Below are 22,122 nucleotides of genomic sequence, written 5' to 3' on the forward strand. Positions count from 1 at the left end.
TAAGGATTTGGACACCTCTTTCAACCTTTTGGAATGGTTCGCAGAGTAAACATCGCGAGATTTTTCAGGACCTCGCGATACTTCCCTTCAGGGCTGGCTGTAACTTCCTGGAATAGAAACCTTTATTGAAAGCAATTTGTCTGTCGTTTTTCCACAAATACGGCCGTAAGGGTAATCATTTAACTAAACGCGCATTGGTTCTACGTCCGTCCGTTTAAAATAAAGCAGAGTTTCATGAAACCGGCAGCTTACATAGGTGTCTGCATTCCCAGTAGCCTGAACGTGGGACGCTACCTTTAGTTATGCTGCCTTTAGTTAGCGTGCCGCAGTAATTGTTTCACAACTTCCCTTTTTGTATCCAGAAAATGAAGATGTCGACAGAAGAGAGGACGAGCTGGATTCTGACCATCACCACAGTCGCCTGTGTCACAGCTTTGTATGTTCCATGCGTGCAGAGAACTGTGCCTGGTGGAGATTCAGGTTGGTGCTAGCGAGCTAGCTAGCTAACGCTCCTCTGCTGTCATGTGCGTTTGTTGTTAGCTGGTCAGCCAATCGTGTGCACGGCGTGGTCGCTGTCCGAGGTGCTGCAGGTTCTGCTCGACCCGGAAACCCAAACCCAAACCCAAGCGTAGAAAACATCATTTCTGTGTGAATTAAATGCACATGTTGCATGATTTCAAATGAATACGACGTGTTTTCTATCATAGCCTAATGTTGGGGTCTGATGCTGTTGAGATAAAAATGGGCTATTCTCAATAAAAACGACAACAAATGCAGAAGATATCTAAATACCCACATACAATTTTGTAAATTTGATCTAAAAAAAATAGATGTATACTTCTACTTATCAAACATGTTTGCGGGAATGCACTCATACATGTTAATCATATAAAAAAATATAAAAGTAATTTGATCTTTAGCTTTTTCTTCTTGCCATAAAGAGAAATTTATGGTTTGATTTCTTTTTTTTTCACTCATTAAAGAGAAAATCTGTGCTCGATCTTTAAAGCTTGCTTGTTTAATCAGATATAAGGTAGATGAGTGCAAATGTAAATGGACTCTGCACCCCCTGTGCTGTAGGCTGGTGCATTCTTGTAATGCAGTTTATGAAGAACCTAGCGCCTTGCATAATTACAAACAGTGTTGAAAAGTGATAGCTAGGTTACAAACTTGTAAATGTGGACTTTAGGGCATGGAGGCCATGCTTGTTAGGCCTGCACTGCGCTGGCATACAACCTGCTGTGGAGGGCAATGCACACTTTGCAGAATGAAAGCATATGAAACGCTTGGCCAGATATGAGCCAACGGAGACGGAAAGAGTGCAGGCAACTGGAGCGCTGAGTAGCCCGGCTGGTTTGTGTTGCCGTCTATTGAACGGCGCCTTTGAAAAAACGGCCAGCCCCTTCTCCACAGCGTTTAGGGACGGTGCAGGATGCCCGCTCTGATAGTGCCAGCTGAACACCCTTCGGAATTCTCCAGGTCTCCGTCTCTGTGTCCTAATCTCTTTAGGTGTGATGTGCCCTGGAGAGGCTTGAGCACAGCCCCACGGGTACACTGTTGTCTAGGAATGTGGAGTGTGGAAATGACGGGGATTATGGGAAGACTGGTGTGGGTGCCCATGCTCTACTATCACAAAGACTCTTGGCAGTCGCACTGCTACCCCGTCGAGTCAATATTTTCCCTTTTTTAGTGTTGGGGCTGCAGAACTGCAACTCTGTGGCACCGAGATGGCTGGTTTGGATTAATGTTAGTTTGAAATTTTCTGCGGTGAAATGCATAAAACTGTGTCACCACTGAGGGGAAATAAGTGAAATTTAGAAAGTGGTGGTGGATGAGAGAGTACTGGGAGCTGGCAGCTCGCACCTGGTGAAACGGAGCCTGGCAAACACGCACGTTACGCAGGTGGAGGAGTTTAGACGTCACGCTTCATTAGAATGATAAGGGTTAGGGCTGTGGATGTGCACACATTTAAGCATGAAAATGCACTTTATCAACAAGTTTGGAGAATATGTGATGCAGCAAACGGCATCTGAATCTTCGTGATTGGACCTGCTGCACCAGGACCTAGTTCTTGCTCTTCTAAATTTAAAGAGTTTGAATTGTAAAACAACCAGGTATATTTATTTTCCTTATTAAAACGGTAAATCAAAATAATCCTCTCTCTTTACCAGCTTTAATTTTGAAGATGAAAGAGAGTCACTTTATTCTTATATGGAGATGTTAGCCATCGCACCAGTAGAGGGAGCTGTGACGAAGACAAACAGTTATCGATGTCTTTTAATCTGAACCAAATTTCAATTTTCGTCAGCGTGAGACGCCAACATCGGGTGGGAAATCGCTGTGATTTGAGACGCTCTGGCTGTATTCTGGCACAAATGGGTTTCTAGCCAGATCCATCAAAGCTTCCTTTAAATAGCTTTTAGGAGGTTCCTTTTTTACTTTGTTCTCCACCTCACACGGAGCTTGTCAAAAAACTGTGCAGCGCTTATTTTTTCCCAGCTTACCTCTTTCTGCGGCTGTCACCGTCGCTGCCTTCTCTGTTTGTGCCCAACAGACTAAACAAGACCCTGAGACTTTGGGAGTGCAGCGTGTAGAGCAGCAGAAAAAAGCAGAGGAGTGGGAAAGGATCCCCGAACATGGGAGGATGGGACTGGGAGCATTATTCTCAGATCAGCCTCTGCGTCTCTTTGTGTGACAGAGCAGTGGAGAGGAAGGCTGATATTTTGTGGGTGTTTATTCTGTGCGTATGTGCTGGAGGAAGTGAGGGAGGGGGGAGAGGGAGGGAGGGAGGGAGGCATCAGGGGAGAAGCGTGAGATGAAGAGAATGAACGTGCCGCTTAGGAAATGTCACACTGGGAAGATTTGTAGGTTTTGATCCTGGCAAATTAATGCAAAACCCCAGCGCAAGTATTTGATTTGGGAAAACTTTGGAACCAGACTTGTCTGTTAATAATAATTATTGGGTTTACATTAATTTCCTTCCCCGTTCTCTTCCACAGGAGAGCTGATCACCACTGCATGTGAGCTGGGGGTAAGTATTAGCTGTATTGTTTAATCAATTCACTCATTAACTCTCATAAGCATTAAGGAAGTTTAATTAAGCATGGGCAGAAAGCAGATTAATTTACTTTCAGTCCACAGGTTTTCCCCTTCTTTTCTATACACTTATTTTACTTAGTTGCAAGTAGAGAATGCTATAATTTGCAACCCGTTTTTCAAATCCAATTAAAGTCAATGGTAAGGCGATGGCTTTTGTAGGCTTTGCCTTATGTACGGTATAAGGCTTATTATATCCACCCCTCTTTTTTGTGTGTGTGTAAGCCGCGAAGAATGAACTAAATCGGGTTAACAGTTATAATAAGTTTTATTATTTAATAAAGTTTATTACGCCGCTGTGATCCTTTTAGGGAGGCTGTGTCGGTGTCACTATGCCAGTAATCCTGCAGTTAGTGCTGCAGTCCGTGTGGCCTGCCTGTCTCCCTTTTTAGGCCTCCCCAGGGCCTCGCAGGCCATCCCATTGCTGCAGGCCGCCGGCCCCCCCTTTTGATCCACAGACTTCCAGGATTCTGCTTCCCTGGGCTCCCTGAGGCCTCTCTCCACATGCTTGTCGTCCACGTAGTCTTTCAGTCTTCCCTCCTGGTGGCTGCCACCGGGCCGGCTGCTCTACAGCTGATTTACCTTTTCTTTATATCTCTTACGCTTTTTCCCCCGGCCTCCTCCAGACCAGCTTGTTTCATGTTTAGATTACTGTAGGTGACCTGTAGAAGAGTCGCTTCCTCACCTTACGGCTCTGTGCTCTTTTGAAGAGCTGCCCCTTCTCACTGCCTTCACGGCTCGTGTTATCAGTGCCAGGGAATGAGTCTGTGTTTAATGACTGAGCCCTTATCTGGGTGGAGGAGACTTAGCGGCTAATTGCCGTGATTGCTGAGATCCCCCAGGCGAGAATCGCTGCAGCTCGGAGGTAGTTTGGGGGTCTGCGGCTGGTGAGCACCACGTGCTCCGCCGCCGCCTCCAGGGAGGCGCGCCGTCCTTGGGAAGAGGCCAAAGGAAAAGTAGTAAGAAGAGGGAGGGAAAGTGGGAGATGAGGCTGTGGCGCTAGAGTGTCTTTGCAGTCGTGGCAGGCAGGGTTTGCCTCTTCTGCATTATGGCAGCATTAGGAACACACAGAAAGCTCCGTATGAAGACCTGCCCAGAGAGAACCGAGCCCATCATAATCCCTTCTCAGGTTTTGAACTCCATTTTTCATCTGTCACTGCCTCTTTAGGTGGCCCATCCTCCAGGCTACCCCCTCTTTACCTTGCTGACTCACCTGGCCATGCGGCTCCTGCCTTGGCTCTCTCCAGCCCACAGTTCCAACCTGATGAGCAGCCTGCTGGGGTCTGCAGCCTGCGGGGCCCTCTGCATGTCTGTCTGCAGGTAGGTGCACGAAGCATTACTCTGTAGGACTCCACACAAAGCTGAGTCCACCATGCATTTATCCATGCAGCAGCATTGTGAACCATCCGAGGGGCGGTCTTAAAACCTTTCCTCACTCACATTTTGCATCATGATGCTGTCTGGAATAGAGAACAATAAATGTGGTCCCTGACAGCCGGGCTGTGCTCGTTCCTGATCCTCTGCTCAGTATTCAGGAGCAGAGCCCAGCCATCTCCCTCCCTCCCGCCACTTTGCCCTGCCTGTTTACCCATCAGCCACCCGTCGAGAGCGTGCGTGTGTATGTATATCGCAATTATCGCGCCCTCCAACCTTCATTCTGATGTCCCTGTTGTCCCGTCCCACCGTTTCCCAGCATGTTCCCAATCCTGGCATAGCACGATCGCTCATCTCCCGGGTCCAAGAGGGATGGGATCGCTGACCGTGTCCCTCCATCTTCCTCCTCTGCATCCGCTCATTGTTGAGGTGTTGTTGCCACCGTGTGCAGGTGTGCCTGCCATTGACCCCGACCCACAGGGCCTCTATTATCACCTCCCCTCCTCTCCCGTAGTCGGCCAAACAACCTGAAATCAACCTTTTGCTAATCCGAGTCACTTTCCATGTTCCATTATCAGCGGCAGCTTAGTGTCAACCTTTTCTTCCTTTTTTATAGTCACTATTTATTCCCACTGAGATATTTTCATGCATTGTAATTCACTCTGTCAAAATACGAAATGTTGAATATTATTTAATGTCACCCCAGGTGAAAATAGAGTTTATCTTCTGCTTCTGTTTACTGATGAATGTTAGTCGGGAAGGAAAGAAAGAACTCTGGGATCGCCAGCCTTTGCCAGCCAATTGGACAATTGGCCACAGCTCTCAGTGGGACGTCCTAAACCTAAAGTATCCATGCAGTCTGAGTGATGTTTGGCTCAGCCTGCGCGCGCTGCCGTCGCTCCATTTGTAATCTCTGGGGATTTAGATCACATTTTGGATTACGTTCAAATAAAAAGTCATTATGAGAACCTCAGCCCTCAAAACGGGGATGATGGGCAGCGCGAACCTCAGCCAGAGCACATGGCCACGCAATCTAAGCCCTTAAGTATGAACATACAGTATAATCTAGAGGAAAAACAACAACCATAAAAGGTTTGGGTCTTTATCTGTGCTGGGCGTAGTTTGGGATGAGCTCCTGGCAGAGGGTCATTTGGCACGGTTTACCTTGTCGGGCGTTAGCCGAGAGGGCAAAACATGAGAGCGGGAAGCTGGAAATGCGTCTACATGGTCAAGGCTGTCCTCCCTTTGTCCCGGTGTGGATGATATCAGAGGCGTTTAGCACAGAGCTCGTTTGGATGCCATCTCCCTGCGGAGGTGCCGTCAGTGCCAGCTCTCAGTTAACTTTTTCACCAATTGATTTATTGTGTCTTAATTACTGAAACTTTTTTACCCCTCCCCAACTAATCAAGATAAGTGCACATATTTTAAAATGGCAAAATAAATTAAAGTCAATACGGCTACTTGACAGAGGCATCGCTCAAACAGTAAATTGTAAGACCTTGAAATTCAGCTGGAGTATACCCAACATGGCGAGCCTTTGATGTATCAATTTAAATTAGTCGGCCAGATTGCCGCGTTTAATGTGGGGGAATGTAAGTTGATAGGCTTGGAAGCCTCTTCTCTCTCTTGCATAAGTTTAAATGTAGCACTTGGCCTCCCTTTGATTTGTCAATTACACTTCTCTTTGCTTGATCATATGGTTTGATGGCCAAATTGCTTGTCTTGTTCTGTTTTCACACCACGCTCTGACAAGCCTTTGAGGATGGCGGACGGAACGATAATTACTATCGATTGCACCGGGAGGTTCACAGGAAGAAACGCTCAGGCCGCGGAATGCCAAAGGCCTCAGCCGTGAATCTCTGGAGGAATGCAGCCTTCATGGCTGGATTATCCAGCCAGCTCTGTATTCTGTGCTGCTGCGTTTTACAGTTTATCTGCCAAAGCTGCTCTGAATCTCTGCTACCTGCCTGGAATCTCTCTTCATTCCCGAGCTTATTCTGAGAAGCCGGGAGCAGACGCGTCAGTGTGCTGACAGCTACAGGATCAGAAAAACAACCGCGTAGTGCTTAGTCATCAGAACATTTTTATTTGATCAAATGATGACATACCAGAGCCGGAGAAGCACATCGAATGGTTCTGACCTCCTCCCTCACAGGCGGGGCCGCGGAGCAAAGTTCCTACTGAGAAAGGGCCCGTGTGGCCCAGCTGACGCCTCAGTGGACCCGAGGATGAGCGCGTTGCCAACCTCTCCTCGCGCTGCACCCGCAGCTCCATATAAGGACCTCTGCCATATGGTCCCGATGGGCACGCTCCCTCCGCTCAGGCAGGTCGTTGTTCCACAACCGTTGGGTTGTGAGTTTGATGTCGGGGTCATCTCAGGAGCGACGCGTGTTAAGGTCGTCTTTCCTGACCTCCGGATGATCCCCGTCGCTCTCTCTAGCTGCCACTATGGTCCCTTCCCTCGTATTTCTTCTGGAGTTGCAGATGACAGCACTACACAGAGTGGCGTAATCTCTGGAATTTTTATTTCATTTCTGCAGTATCTCTTTTCTCACATTGTAGTCCAACGGACCTCCTTTACCCCTCCTTCTTCAGCATGACCAATGGTCCCCCCAGGACTCATCCTCTAATATAGTTAAACAGATGTCTAATGAAGATGTTATTTCCTCATTACTGGCTATGGGATGTGGATAGCAAAGAGGGGGAGGAGGGCCGGATAGGCAGCGGAATACAGTGCCAGTTAAATATTCCATTCGCCCAGGGGCCCGAGATTGTGTCTGCCTCGGACGTCAATATTACATTCCTCACCCACCACAGGCGGTCTTAATGAGGCACCAGGCACGGCGATGGATCAGACTCGGCAATTACAATTCACCCAGAATTAGCTAATGGAATCTATGCAGCACCATTTATATATCACTGGTTTGGGCCTAATGACTTTGTGGGAAAGGAGCAGCAGTAAAATGGCATTCAGTGAATTGCATAAACAGCCTTTTTTTCCTTTTGTAACTAGTTTTCTCCACTCTTCATGTCATTTTTGTGGGTTGGGGGAGATTAAGATATATTGGGGGGGCGGGGGTTGTCATGTCAGTGGCTGCATTGTTTGAGCAGAATTGCAGTGATTAATTTTGCCCACACTCCGGGGCGCTCTCTTGGAGGGGGGGTTTGCCCGTACAGCAGCGTCACCCAGCCCAGAGTGAGTCCACTGGGGGATGTGCAGATAACAGGAAGTCACCGGTGAGGAGCCCTAAAGGTAGACGATCGTTTAAAAGTTAAAAGATACCCTCAATGTTAGAACTGAGGGGAACATTGAAAACATTTAATTGTCTAGTTTTATCTCTAGTCAAAGTTTTTTTTTTTTTTTTTAAATGTGGGTGCTCTTTAAATTTTCTTAAAATAAAAAATACAGATTTATGGGAAAAGTGAAGGCTGTTATAATCACATCATACACCAGCTAAGTTCAACATCATGGTGACATACATGCTCAATTAGATGTAGACTATAAATTGTATCCTAAAGTGTGTGTTATTTTAAATCATGTATGTTTTCTAGGTTAAAAATTGAAAAGGCATTTCATAGGAGGATTCCCACAATCCTGCAATGTGTCTGTTCCAAATCTGCAGGAATGTGCAGATCTATGGAATCTTTTGTTAAACTATAACCATTAATTCAACCTGCCAATATATTTATTCATCTCACAATTACATAAATACCTTAAATAGAGAGAAATAAATCCTGACAGACCATGATATGTTCTACCCTTTAGGAGTCTACAGCAAATACAATCATTCCTGAGAATCCTTATTGCAACTACTATATCTTTAATCTATAGATTCTGCATGTGCATGAAGAAAAAAAACAGCTCTTTTAGATACAAATGATGGAAGCAGTTTTCTCCCTTTAAAAAGTCTAATGTGTGTGAATGCACTGCAGCATTGTTTAGAAAATTGTTGTATAATAGCTTCTCAGCGGCCCGCCTGTTGTCCTGGCCAGGAAAGAGTCCTGGGATGTCGGTTGGGGCCAGCTGGAAACCTCTGCAGCACCATCCGTCTCCTCTCTTAGGCTTTCTACCCTCTGCAGGAATGTGTGATTCTCTTCCAGCGTTGTTTCCCCTAAGCAGCGCTGGGTCCTGGAACAGTGCGGTGCTGATCCGTGATGGCATGCTGGTGGTATAATTTCTCCCCTGGGTGGTGTGTGAGAGTGGGTCTTGGGCTGGCTCCATTGTGAAGCCTCATTCACTTCAGAATACTGGGGATCCCGTTTGTGTTGGGTTGTTTAGCACAGACATCTGGTGTTGGCACGATTGTGATGATAATATGGAACAGAGGGTAAATGAAGTCCAATTTGTCCTTGAAGACAGTCCAGCAGTTTCCTCTATGCATTTAAAACCATTAAGTTTGTTATATTCTGATATTTTCTATAGTATTTTTCTCTTTTTACATTGAGATTTGGCGTTCAGGCTTCGTGCGCATCACTTAATCACGCCGGGGAGAGAAAAGTCTCGCTGACGGCTGCGTTCCTCTCCAGCTACGTCTCAGCCGTGTCCACTGTCAGTCAGTCAAAACATATTTCGACACAGCCGCATCCTGCAGCACACTGGCTCCAGATAAGAGGGAACACGGCCCCACCGGTGTCAGAACCTGTCCTGTTTTATCCGAGCACCCTGGGAGCGGGCCGGCCAGGTGGTCCTGCGCAGACAGACAGGTCATTTACAGCCTGGACTGCTTGTGTGCACCTCTGGGCTCTCCGGGAGTGACGAGCTCTGAGAGATTTGTCACACACTCGTGGAGAATAAAGAAGCTGAAGAACAGTAGCGTGTGTCTGTGTGAGTCTGTCACATGTGACGGCTGCTGCCTGGCTCTGAGGGCGCTGCAGATGCAGGAATGTGGGTGGTGTAATAACCTTGCCGGTGGACCCCCGTGACTGCTCTGAACCCGCAATACCTAAAAAAAAAATCAGCCCCCCTACTAGGTGAATAAGCTGTGGGTTAATTGTCATGCAAGGGAAAAAAAATTATGGGTGCGGGGGGTCTCCGCACCTCAACAAAAGTCCTCTCCTTCATCCTTCCTTCAAGTTACAACTAATTCCTGGAGCGGGGCAGCGAGAAAAACGCTGCTATCTCTTATTAAGACCCACTCCTAGACGCCACATCAACACAGCCTCCCCCCGCTCTTCATACACACACACACACACACACACACACACACACGTTCACCCAGCCTGCCTCACAGTGAACGCAGAAGAAAAATAGCAGAGCAGGAGAGAGAAAACCCAAGAAAAAGGGGAAGTAGTCAGCAGCAGAGTTTTTTTTTCTGCCATCCTCTCGCTCTCCCTCTTTTTTTTTTTCCTGATTTACCGCGCTTTCCTCAGAAAGCTCCATTGTTCCCCTAGCCTAAGTCTCATCAGGCCTTTTGTGGCTGACTATCACAGCGGCAGGCAGAGAGCTGGAAATGTATAAATGGTATCATGCCTTGTGATTAATGGCGGTGCTTATGAGTCAGGTCTGATAACAGGCCTGCTCTCTACTCAATTTCAGATACCGTTAATGGAATCTGTCTTCTGCGATTGTAATGTGAGAGCGCCTAATTTGCTATGGAGCTTGAAGCTGTCACCGGCAAGGGATTGTGGGGTCATAAGGGACCTGGCAGCCGTTTGGCCTGCAGCTTGTATCTGCGGTGCTGAATAGAGCAGCTCTCTGCCTGTCAGTTAGCTGATAGGCTGATGAGGACTCTAAGCCACTCCACACAATGGCGGAAAGGGCCATACTGCCTGACTTCCCTAATTGTCGAGGCTGCTCATATTTCAGAGCCAGCATGCCAGGGACTGGGCTTCATTTTTTTCCCCTTTTCTCCTTTCCCCTTCTCTCTTTTTGAACTTTTTTCCTTCTCTTTATTTCATCCTTTATCCCACACACTGTCCTACTCCTTTAACGCGCACTTCTCCGCACCGTCGTTCTTTTCTCTCCCTTCCCCTCATCATTTGTCACCGCTCCCTCTCTCTCCCTCGCTCTCTCCCTTTAGTAAGTGGTGGGTCTTAACGTATGACAGATTATCCCAAGTTTGCTTCAATTACTGCAAAGGAGATGGAGACAGTACAGGAGAGGAGGAAGGGAAAACTTTTGTGCGCACATTATATTTAAGAAGCGGAGGATAAAGCGCTATCTCTACCACGGTTTCATTGCCAGTCTGCTCCAGATCAACCGGAGGCTGTGGGGGGACTTCTCGTGATATGTAAATGGCCCAATTCACTGAGTGTTTTTCAAGGTCTTGTCCGAGAACCAAAGTTGGGTCAAATAAAGATTATACTGGCTCTACAAATGAGTCTGATAGATGTGGTAGCTTCTTTTTGCCTGCAAAATTTAGGCGTTTTTGAGGCGTTTTCACTGTTATTTTCCCCCTTTTTTGTCACATAACTTCAGGAACATTATTGGAAAAGTTCTGTAGCATGGAAAACAGTCTTCTTTACGTTGTTGTCGTTATTTAAAAGAAAATGAACATCTCTTCTCTGTAACTGTCAGGTTGGCAGGTCCAGGACCCGGGGCCATACTAGCAGGGGGGCTGTTTGCTGTATCCAGGCTGAGCTGGCAGTGGTCTGTGGTGGCAGAAGTCTTCACCCTCAACAATCTTTTTGTCGGGGTGCTCCTCCTCCTGACAGCCAGCTTCCATCGTGCCAAAAATGCCAGCCAGAGGAGGAAGGTGAGGGTGGATATTTCTTTCTCTGCTGTCCGCTCCTGCTGGACAGATAGAGAAATAGTGATGAGTTTATCTCGCCGTTCTCTGCACCATCTGAGCAGATTGCACACTGGGGGGCGCTGTGCTGTGGTTTGGGTCTCTGTAACCAGCACACACTGGTTCTGTATGTACTGGTCATCGTTCCCTGGGTGCTTCATCGACTGTATTCTCACAAAGTAAGTTATTTTCTTTAAGCTCATTTGGAGGAGATACCAAATGTGTGTTTGAAAGCCTTGGCAGGACGTTAGTGTATGCACAGCTTTGTTCAAGCAGCAAATATATATCACGTTTGAATTTTTGTACTTTGAAGTTGAAACATTCACATTGGCGTCGGTTACTTATTTAAAGAGATTTTCTTGAACATGAAAAACGCCTTTATCTCGACAGGAGCTGTCTGTGTCTGCTCTCATAACTTTGGGAGTATGTTTCCTTGTTGGCTTCTTGCCTTACATCTACTTGCCCATCTCCTCGTTTCTCAACCAAGCCCGGTGGAGCTGGGGGGATCAGACTACCCTGTCGGGTCTGCTGACCCACCTTCTGCGGGTGGAATACGGCACCTTCAGTCTGGTACTTTAACCTCTTTGACACACATCGATTATGCTTCTCATCGTTTCCATTATTGGGCAATACGTTTGCGGTGTTGCCTCATGTGTTGCACTGATTTGCACCAAAGTGCTCGTCTCTTCCAGGCAAAGACGGAGATCTCTGCAAAGCTGAGCACAATGCTGAAGTGAGTCTGCCCTCTCCTCTGCCTTCCTTGTGTTTATACAGTCAGGGCAGTCACTAATTACCCACATGCTTCAAAAGCAACCCGGGAGTTTCCAAAGACAAAGTAATGGGATATTCTTCAATTCGCAGTTTTTAAATTACTTTAAAAATGAGTTTAGGTGTGAAGTACTGCGACTTGTTTATGCATCCTTGGTGTCCGCTGTCGACTTCCAGTGTTGAATCAAAGTTGAAGCAAGATGGAAGCGGTGGAAAACCTTTCTTCTGAGGTGTGGTGACGGCGCCTGCTCCAGAGACCGGAGACCCAATCTCTGTTTGCGTTGGTTCTGCTGTTTAACACAGGTTTAACCACAGACTCGCCACTCTGTTGTGAGAGCCCAGAGTCATTTCCGCGGCCCAGCTCTCCCTCCCTTCCTCCCCCAGCAGCTTTTGTTCTTCCCATTCGACTCTCTCCCATCAAAGCATAACTGAACCTGCTTAGAGGGCCAAATCGCTATGTTCTGTTTCTCCAGCAGTTTGAAATGATCACTCAGCTCTTGTGTTTAAGCGTGACAAGCTGTGATGACAGACACTGCAATAGAGCTGGAGAAATTGTATTTTTCCACTCCAGCAACACCCCCCACCACCCCCCACGCCCCCACCACCACTGCCAAACTCTTCCACCCAGTTCCCTCCCTTTATCTGGGCTGCCACCACCACCATCATCACAACTGCAGTCATCCCACTCCTTATATCTCTCTCCAGCTGACAGGATAGTGATACACACGCATCTTAAGACCCCCCACTACCGGCCCCCCTCTGCCAGGCACCCACCCCCTCCCATCACCCCTGCCGCTTGATGGACAAACACACCTTCGGGATGGGGAAGAGAGGCGAACATGACAGGCATGTCGCTCTGGAGACGTAAACCCGTTGGAGAAGCTGACACACACGCTCGCACACCCTCAAATACACACTTGTGCGCACGTTTTGTACATTGAGAGATATAGACACCCAATAAGCTGTCAAATAGTGATGGGTATTAAGGAAGAGTCAGGAAACTATCTCTGCTCTAAGCAAGTGCTCTGTGACTGACAGGCGCTGTGACGAGAGGATGGGGCAGCGTGGGGGGTGGACGATACAGTCATTCATATCTGCCAATCCGATTGAAAGCCGGGGCGCGCAGTCCAAGGAGTTTGTTTTGATGGGGAACAGAGGGCCTTTCATAATCGGCGTCCTTGACTTCAGACGCAGGAAGAGTAATTGAGCTCATCTTAGTGTCCATCACGCATGTTCTACGTGTGTTTGTGTGCGCAGGGCTCAGTGGGACCACTGCCTGGCAGACCTTTCCGTTCCTGCACTGGCGCTGGCAGGAGCAGGCCTCCTCTCCTCCTTCTGGGATAGGTAGGATGAGAGCGACACAGGCATACAGAGCGCCGTACTCTGTCACACACATTTCAGCAGCCTCTTCAACCAAAAATCTAATCCCCCGGAGTAAAAGACGGGGAACAAAACCACTGACAAAATGCTGATCTTGGAAAAAAAGAACACAAAAAATACTAAGGAACCTAACTGTCAAGCTGTCACAATGCTCTGAATTGATATAAAGAGGAGCCAGAGTGTGTATGTTTTGGATTTTCAAAAACATGTTTGTGTGTACAAGTAAATCAAGGCTGGTATTCATCTGCATGTGGCACCGTCATCCATTAATTCTTGACAGCAGTGCCTTTTCTATGGAGTGTAGCTAATAAAGAAGTGTCCATGGCCTCAACTGCTCTTTATCCCCTCCTTCTGGGATTTACTGATAAATGTGTCTGTGAATGCTGAAAGAGATCAAGGTCACGTGCCCGGACACCAACAGGAAGCCATTCATGTGCTGTTTTGAGTGGTGTAACTTTTTATTACTTGAAAATTTGGGGCATTTTTCATCTATTTAGCAGACTTTAGAGAACAAGACGAGGCAAAAAGGTCTGCCGTTCAGCCAGGTCAATGTGTCGGAACGCGGACCGAAAGTCATTTGGCTCGGCTGTGAAATCGCTGGAATGATGGTTTGTTTTTGCCATGAGGGCATACGTGTTTTCTTTTTAGTGCATAAGTACATTTTACAGCTGTACTATAATGAGTTTGAGATTCAGCGGTTGGCAGCAGCTCATTGTGACTCAGTCTGCATTAGAAAATCAATCAGGCACTTCTCAGCTGGCGTGTGCAGTCGCTCTCAAGCTTGTGATCTGCAACCCTGCATTAATATTTTCATATAGACTTCAACCACTAACCAGAAAATGATAAAGATCAGGGCATCTGTGTTGGTCTGAACCGCTTGTGTCTGTTTTTAATGCCAGGTCGTGTCGTGCTGTGGCCTGGCTGTTGTCTGCCATGCTGGTGGTTTATTCGCTGTTTTTTGCTTGGAGAGCCAACCTGGACGTCAGCAGACCCCTGCTGCTGGGAGTTGTGAGTGATGAGTCTCATTTCATCCTCCTCATTCAAATGAGAAACCGGGCAGGAAGCTGTATTGTATTAAGGATGCTTGACTTCCTGCAGGTCGAGCGTTTCTGGCTGCAGAGCGACGCCATCGTCTGCGTGCTGGCCGGTCTCGGCCTGAGCCGGACACACAGTGAGCTGGAGAAGAGGCTCGGTCGTGGGGAGGTGTGGAAGACTGCAGGCTGGGTCCTCACCGTGGCTCTGCTGGCCCACATGGCGCACACCAACCACAGGTGCAGTTTGTCACAGTAACTTCAGACCAACGTGGCGTCAGGATCTGGATCTGCGACTGACGCCGATGCCAAATCCCAGAGGTGTCATAACTTCCTGTAGTTATAAACAACTCTGTGAACTAAAGTTAAACTGCAAAGCACCTCAGTTCTCATTGACTCCCTCCTCCTAAAATCCTGCGGCATTAGTTTTCCCTGAGTCAACCTGATTTGTTTCTCCTCTGTGCTTCATAGCGCAGGTCTGAACTCCACGTGTCATTTTTTCCCCCTCTGCTCAACCTGTGGTTGGGGCTAAAGGGAGGCACGGTTAGCACATAAATTCCACTGGCAGAGTTCAGCCTGAGATATTAGCTGTCCGAGGAGGCAGATTACACCAGCGCGGGGCTGGGGCGCGCCAGACAGCCATCACTGAGCAGCTTTGATCAGGCGGAGAACATGGCCTGCACTGTCAGACCCATCACACCTGTCTCCTCGCGATTAGATATGCAGCCAGAATGCTCGGGGTGGGGGTTGGGGGGTGTTACGGGGCACTGACAGCTTCCCCTCACAACATTCTATAAGCTTACCTATAAACATTGGCATTCTCAGTCATGCACAGTTCTGAAACACACACACACACACACACACACACACGCACACACACACACACACACACACAGTTGAGCCCTTTAAAATAATTGAAATAATTGGTTTGCCTTGTTTGTCCCAACATCCCAGAGAGTGTGATCAGAGCAGAAACGGCGTGGTTGAGAAGTTCGGCAGGGAACTTTTGGCCTCCATCCCGGCTGATTCAGTCATTCTAACCAGAGGGGATCTACCGGGGAACTCTCTGCGCTACCTTTACTACTGCCAGGGTGCGCGACCCGATGTGCGCCTCGTGGACCAGGAGGTCAGGGCTTCGATTCCACTCTACTGTTTTTTGTTAGCCTAATTTGAGGTTTATTTTTTAATTAAACAATCATAAAAGGCTTCGAGATAATAGATAAATACGGTTTTAAAAAGTTAGAACAGGTATTTAAAGTAGGACTGTGGAATAAAGAAATAAAACTCTCATATGAAGCAAATCCTGTGAAATTGTCAGTAAATCCCCTTGCGTGAAGTGATTTGTACACTAAGTGGTAATTTAACTGCTAATCACATTTGAATACAAAGCATTCAACAGAGTTGGTGGTATTCTCCCTTCTTTCCAGTTGATGACTTATGCATGGTATGTGGCTCAGCTGGCGCAGCACCACCCTGGGGTCAACTTCCCCGGCCGCTTGTGGGACCCAGTCCGCCCTGAGGAGAAAGGCACTTTCAGCTTGGAGCAGTTTTTATCCCACAACACGCAGTGAGTCACTGGGAGATGCTGAACTGTACGTTGGAAAACAAGTGAACGAACACAGTGGTGGAAGTGAACAAGTGGGTGATCTATTGAGGCGGAGATCAGTGGGATGGCCGACACGGCGGTGAGTGCAGGGGGGAGATAAGCTGGTAAAACTGTTGAGGCCATAAAAGGAGTGTGATGAAGTACAGAAGTGGACTAATCTACTTGATTTGGTTAAACCGTCTCTGGTGGACTGGCTGCTGTTCCCATGCTCCCATTACTTCCTCAGTCCAGGAGGGATTGAGAGCCAGAAACTGGCTGGAGGCCTGTTAATACCAAGCCCACCAGGGGGCACTGTTTGCCAGGCCAACATGTCTGCTTCACAGGGGCAACACTGACCGGTGGGATTAACTCTTGGGGCAGAAGCCTTTGGTGCAGGGACTGAGAGATGGGTGGGGGTGTGGGGATGTTCCTGTGTGTCATCAGCAGCAGGAGGAAAAAAAACCTGTTTTTCTTTCCCCACAGGAGGGATATCTTTGCCTGTATCGGGCTGCCTGATGGAGATTCAAGCTGGGAGCGTAGTTACTCTCGTTGGCCCCTGGGTGTGTGTGACTACTTGGTGCCCGTTCACAGGCAGTTTCACCCTGAAAAATGGGCCGATCGGACTCGCAACCTCTACAACTGGAGCGAGCCACACAACAGGTGCACATGCACAGGGAGCAAAATCTCACTGTTTCCTGACAAATCGATTCATTCCACACACTATGACACTTACAGAAGAGCTTCATCTCCTATAAAAAGAAATACTCGCATTCTATTTGCATAATTTGACACTATTTGCATAATTTTTCAACAGTTCGTCCTAAAATAGCAGTTATCGTTTGAAACTCAGCCAGAATTTAGAGTAAGTCAAAATTAAATTAACCGAACTAATAATAAATCAACTGGATCTTTTTGGTTTTCCAGAGAAGTCTACCTAAAATAAATCTCATTATATGTAGATGAAATAATCAGTGAGAAATAAAGGCCTGTCCCGGTCCACTCATCTGTCTGTGGTCTTCCGTCCCCCCTCACACATCCTCTGGTCCTCTCTTCTTTGTGTTGCGATCCAGCTCTTTGTGTATTCAAACAGAGCAAGACATCAGGCCCTCGGCCATTTGAAATGAGACCGAAGATGAAAAATAATAAGTTTCTTATTGCGTTTTGTCAATAAGTGTGTCAAACGTGGAATTAGTCAAAGCTGCGCATTCTGCTGCCGTTGCCAGCAGCCCCTCATTCACTCTGATATTCACGGATGTACACTGTGACATTATTTCCCGCAACCTCGCGACAAGCGTGTCCGCTAATGCCCACCAGCTAAATATTAGCTCAGGAACCCCGCTAAATTATTCTTTTGAAGAAGAGGTCAAGTGTTAACAGTCGACAAAGTGGAAATAAAAGCAGCGATGTGCTTTTACTCCATGTCTAATGTGTTGGCGGCTATTGTTGTTTAATGTTTATGCATTGATATTTGTAACAAACCCCGCAGAGTAGAACAATATATTCACATAAATAATCATTTATAGTTAGTGGAACTGTGTGCCGGAAGGTTTAAAAAAAAAAAAATCCCTGATTTTTGTCTGTTTTGTACACAGATTCCATCCTTCTTCATGGGAGCGTGTAGCCAATGAGGAGATGTGGCAAGCCAGGTGCCGTCATTTTTGTTCCCTTCTGCGTACTTTTGATATAAAACCTGCGTCACGATTCCTACCAGACCACCAGAACATCTCCATAAACCAGTCTTGTGTGGTAGAGCATCTATGTGTACATTGTATTTGGTATCAGCATCTACATAAATCACTCCACTGCAGTGGCGTTCGGATCTGTGTGGCTCATCCATCCAGCACTTAGCCCTGAGCCTGCGTGCTTTGTTTCAGGATGAAGACGGCTTTCTTTCTGTTTGACCTGGCAGAAAGGATGCAGGGAGAGGGGAAAGCTCGGCTCTTTGAGCTGTCTTACACTGTGAGTCTGACCTTAGCAAACACTCAACAATGCTGTTCCCATAATGGGGCCGATTTAAGGGCTACGTAAGGCAAAGCGTGTTGTGTTTTCCTGAAGTGACATCTGCTTTGGTCTGTGTGTGTGTGTGTGTGTGTTTGTGTGTGTGTGTTTGTGTGTGTGTGTGTGCTGGGCAGCTGTATAAGGAGATTGTGGAGGCCCACTCAAACTACCCTCCAAACTGGGACAAGAACTTGGCGCTAGCGTGCGAGAGGCTGCTCCGCTCAGGTCACCGGGGCCACAGTCCAGACAGTCTGCTGACCTGCAGCTCCCGGCACTTTGCGCTGTACTTGGAGAGGGAACCCACGGACCCCCAGGCGCCGGCCATACGCACGGCGATTACTCATCTGCTTAAGGAGCAGGAAAGGCTCCGGACGAGTCACGGGACTTCTCCGTGAGCCAGCGAGAGCCGCGTGACGCTGGCCCACGCTGGGGGGACAGGAGGTGGACACTGGACACGCCCCTCGCTGTGGATTAAACATCTCTCAGAAGAAGTTCTAAATGGAGGGTTAGAAGCTGCTAATCTCAGAGGAGAACTTCAACTCAGCCATGATGAATGTTTACACTTGGAAAACTTCGACTGACCCCAATCACGCCGTCCGCTTTCCTTGAACTCATCCAGTCCATTTCCGATTGGTTACATCTTATTCTGTTTTCCTCTCTCTCTCTCTCTGGTCGCTCTCTCCTTCCCCACTGATGGTGTTTAAAGTGCTGATTATTTTTGCCTCGGCCACTGTTCTAGTTCTCTTCTTCTCACATGTAGGATGGCGAGGCTGAGATTGAGGGAAAACCAATTTGGGGAGAGAAATGGGGGATTAGAGCGACTGTTTAATCTAGGACAGACTTGTGGTGTGCCACGCAGGCCTCCCTCCCCAGCAGCACCCACCCACCACTCTATCCCTCCATCAGTCCGACGTGGATGGCCCCTTAAATGTTGCAAACTAATGGATTCTGTGAATGTTTATTTCTCTCCTCCTTCCTAAAGAGAGAGGCCGTAATCCCTGTTGGATTTAAATGAGATGTGAAATGCCACACGGCATGTCACAATGCCAGGGACCCTTTTAGAGGTGTGTTTCTGAGTGTGGGATCTCTGTTTACATGTCAGTGTGCTTGATGCTTAAACCTCCACCCAGACGCGTCTCCAGGAGAAATTCAACCAGCAAACACTGTTCTGACCATCTCAGGGTCCAAAAAGTTGCTATTTTCCCCTCAAGAGAACTTTGTGCCATAGTTATTGATCCTAGTGCCTCAAACTTTATGGAATACAAATACAAATGCAAAAAGCATTACGGCATGAAGCACACTGTGCACGTGCACGTGCGTGTTCCAGTGTGCATCTACTACTGTCACTCAGCTTTTTCTAGGAAAAGACTTGAATAAAGACTGATTATTTTCAACACTATTTGTGTGTTTTCTACACAGCTCAGACCTTCGGAGCAGCCTGAACAAACTTTTCCTCTAGTATTCCTCCTCGGATGGGCGTCTTTAGATTTTCTTTGGCAAAATTTGAGTTCAACTTTTTTTTTGAACGCTACCAGTTCCTTTGAGAGGGAGTTTTTTAATGTCTATTTCCAAGGTGTCAAAATCTATTTTCTTTTCACTCATCTGTTTGTTTGTTTGGATCCCCCCCCCCCCCCAAATATCCCCAGATGCCCTTTTATTTATTTATTTTTGCATTTTTAGCATCTCCCAATAAAGTTATCTTAATTGGAACAATTTAAAATAACTTTAAAAACTTTTCTTTAGAGAACTTTCACTACTGTTGTTGAACACAACAACTTATTTGTCTTATAAATCTTTCAGATTATTTGTGCTCTCTTGCCAATAATTCTTTTATTGTCTCATGCCCTCTTCTTTTTTTTTTACTTTAATTTCTCCCTTCCCCTTTGTCATCCTCCTCTCATCCCCTCACCCCATCTCTCCCTAACCCCTGTTCCTCTCCTCTCCCCAGTCTCTGAGAGTCAGTTGCCCACCCTAAATCGGCAGGCTGCCGAGGATTGTGGGAACCCGTGGAATCGCCGTGACCAGGGATGCAGGCAAGGAGCCACGGCAGCGCTGGAATGTGGGGCGTCTGAGGAGATAAGAGCCATGAGCCCAGCCAGGGAGAGGGGAGGGATGGAGCGAGAGTGTGTGTGTGTGTGTGTGTGTGTGTGGGGGGGGGGGGTGGCAGAGTGAGGAAGGGGACGGAAGCGGGGAGAGCAGCAAGTCTGTGAATGGAGACGCACACAACACAACACAACACCATAAACAACTGCGAGAGCAAGACAGAGTGAGGCAGAGAAAGAGGGGTGGAGGACTTAGGGGGGGTGCACACTGGAGATGGGAAGCCAGCCTTATTCCTCTTTGCATTTCATTTACATCCCTGGCCGTATCGACCAATCGGATTGGGAGCAAAGCCCAGGGCTTAGGAGGGGAATAAAAAGACAAAATGCCTTTGCTGCTCTCATCCCTCCCTGATAATACCCCTTCTGTTTTTCTTTTCTCTTTCTCTCCTGTCTATAAGTAGATACTGTCCGAAATGCCAGCGGAAAAGCGACACCTCCGCTTGCTGTGTATCTCAGATAGACTGAGCGGGAGCAGTGGCTGAAAAGGCAGCTTTAGCAACTGGGCCTATCTCCTCTTTCTCTTCCTCTCGTCTGCTCTCCCTGGCTGGATGGGAGCTTGGAGTGGAGAGGGTGGAGGGCAGGGTGTGGGGATGGTGGGGGGGACGCTGGTGAGTGTTTGGGAAGAGAATAGAGGATGTGAGAGGCATGATATACTGAGCTGGCCTCAGATTTTGCAGAATCTCACACTCTGGAAAAAACTTTGCCTGCAGATCCCCTTTTAAGCATGAGAAACCTGTTTCAAGGATGTTTACGAGGTGCCACCCATCTTTTGTGCAGACTGCCAATGCCTGCCGCTAAACTCCACACACATTTCTCAGTTCAGGGTTGTTGTTATTCTTCTGGATTAAGTTGCAGCTCCTACCTGAGACCGCAACTCTCAACAGGCAAAACCCAACCCATATGTGTTGAGAGTTTTGCTAATGAAGATAAATATTTTCCTATAGATTTACCGATGTGTATTGGGCGGAATTAGGCCCATTAACGCCTGTCTGTGTTGACATGATGATGTGATTGACTTGTCTGAGGTTTGTGTTTGCTGTCACTCTTAATGTGTGTGCTTGTCAGTGTGTGGCAGCCACAAGCTTGTGTGTCAGGTAAAGTGTGTTTGTCCAGATGTTTGTGGTGCTCTCCATTGTGTCCTTCTTTCTGCTTGTGTTGTTGTCAGGACGGCTGCTGCTTGTAGCCGTCTGTCCTATTTCCTCTGCACAAGTGTGTGTAAGGCTGACGTAGGCTGTTTACGCTGTGACCGGACTGGGTGGCGGCCTTCCTGCTGTGTGGACCTCCTCCACCTTAGTCCTCATCCTCATAAACCTGCCGGACCTCAACGAAGACAAACCCGCCATCAGGAGCTGATATTCCGCCCAATGCCGGGCTCTGATGGGGCAGGATCGGTGCTGGTGGATGAACTGCAGAGTAACAAAGGGTCCTTGCTTCATCCAACCCTCACCTAAATCCTCACGCCGATAGCTGTTCAAACACACGTGTGTGTTTGCCCGTGTTTGTCACAGACCCACGGCTAACATGTTTGTGTGTACATTGTGTGCACATGCTCGCGAAGTTTGTTCTAATCTATAAATGCGGAATAACTTTGAGCTCTTCGGAGCACGCTGAATATTATCCCCAAGTTCCCGTTGTTATCTTGTGTACACACATTTGTTTATTTGATACAGCCCCCCCCCCCCCTCTCCAGCGCCGAACTTTTTGTATATCAAAGGCAGCGGCGCAGAGCGCAGCTGAAAATGGCTACCGTGGAGAAAGGTCTCTCCCTGCTTTTACTGTGAAGAGGCAGAAAAAGCCCCATTCTCCACTCTCTTCTTAGATCTATTTAAATAATTGAGGAGTAAACTGACAAATTAGGCACCTTTATGGATGTCCCCAGGCTCTCTCAGGGCCTTCCAGCCACTGGATAGTATCTGTGCGCTCTGAGAAGGATGGGGGGAGAGCGTCATGGACCAGGAGGGGTTTCGCCAATCAACTGGGCCACACTTCCTCCCCCAGGTTCTAATTTTGTGCCACATTAAAGAGCTCGGCCTCCATTTAGGACATAGAGAGACATTTTC

The 22,122-nt window shown here is 47.6% G+C and overlaps 1 protein-coding gene across 3 annotated transcripts; it reads left to right on the forward strand.

Annotated features, from left to right (window-relative positions):
• On the forward strand, nt 1-19,354 carry tmem260 (transmembrane protein 260). 3 transcript variants are annotated; one of them, XM_029832896.1, is made up of 17 exons: nt 4-171; nt 363-480; nt 3,000-3,031; nt 4,265-4,416; nt 10,988-11,165; nt 11,264-11,377; nt 11,589-11,768; nt 11,891-11,931; nt 13,224-13,310; nt 14,246-14,354; nt 14,445-14,617; nt 15,332-15,503; nt 15,805-15,944; nt 16,446-16,622; nt 17,555-17,608; nt 17,837-17,921; nt 18,095-19,354. In XM_029832896.1, the coding sequence occupies exons 2-17, from the start codon at nt 366-368 to the stop codon at nt 18,353-18,355; spliced, it is 2,070 nt and encodes a 689-aa protein (XP_029688756.1). In that variant the 5' UTR covers nt 4-171; nt 363-365; the 3' UTR covers nt 18,356-19,354. The 3 variants fall into 3 exon arrangements, with proteins under 3 accessions (XP_029688757.1, XP_029688756.1, XP_011615512.2); XM_011617210.2 differs by having other exon boundaries at nt 4-165; XM_029832897.1 differs by lacking the exons at nt 14,246-14,354; nt 14,445-14,617 and having other exon boundaries at nt 1-480.
• Nucleotides 19,355-22,122: the final 2,768 nt, after the last annotated feature.

Source organism: Takifugu rubripes, chromosome 2, assembly GCF_901000725.2.
Source record: "Takifugu rubripes chromosome 2, fTakRub1.2, whole genome shotgun sequence".
Lineage (NCBI taxonomy): Eukaryota > Metazoa > Chordata > Actinopteri > Tetraodontiformes > Tetraodontidae > Takifugu > Takifugu rubripes.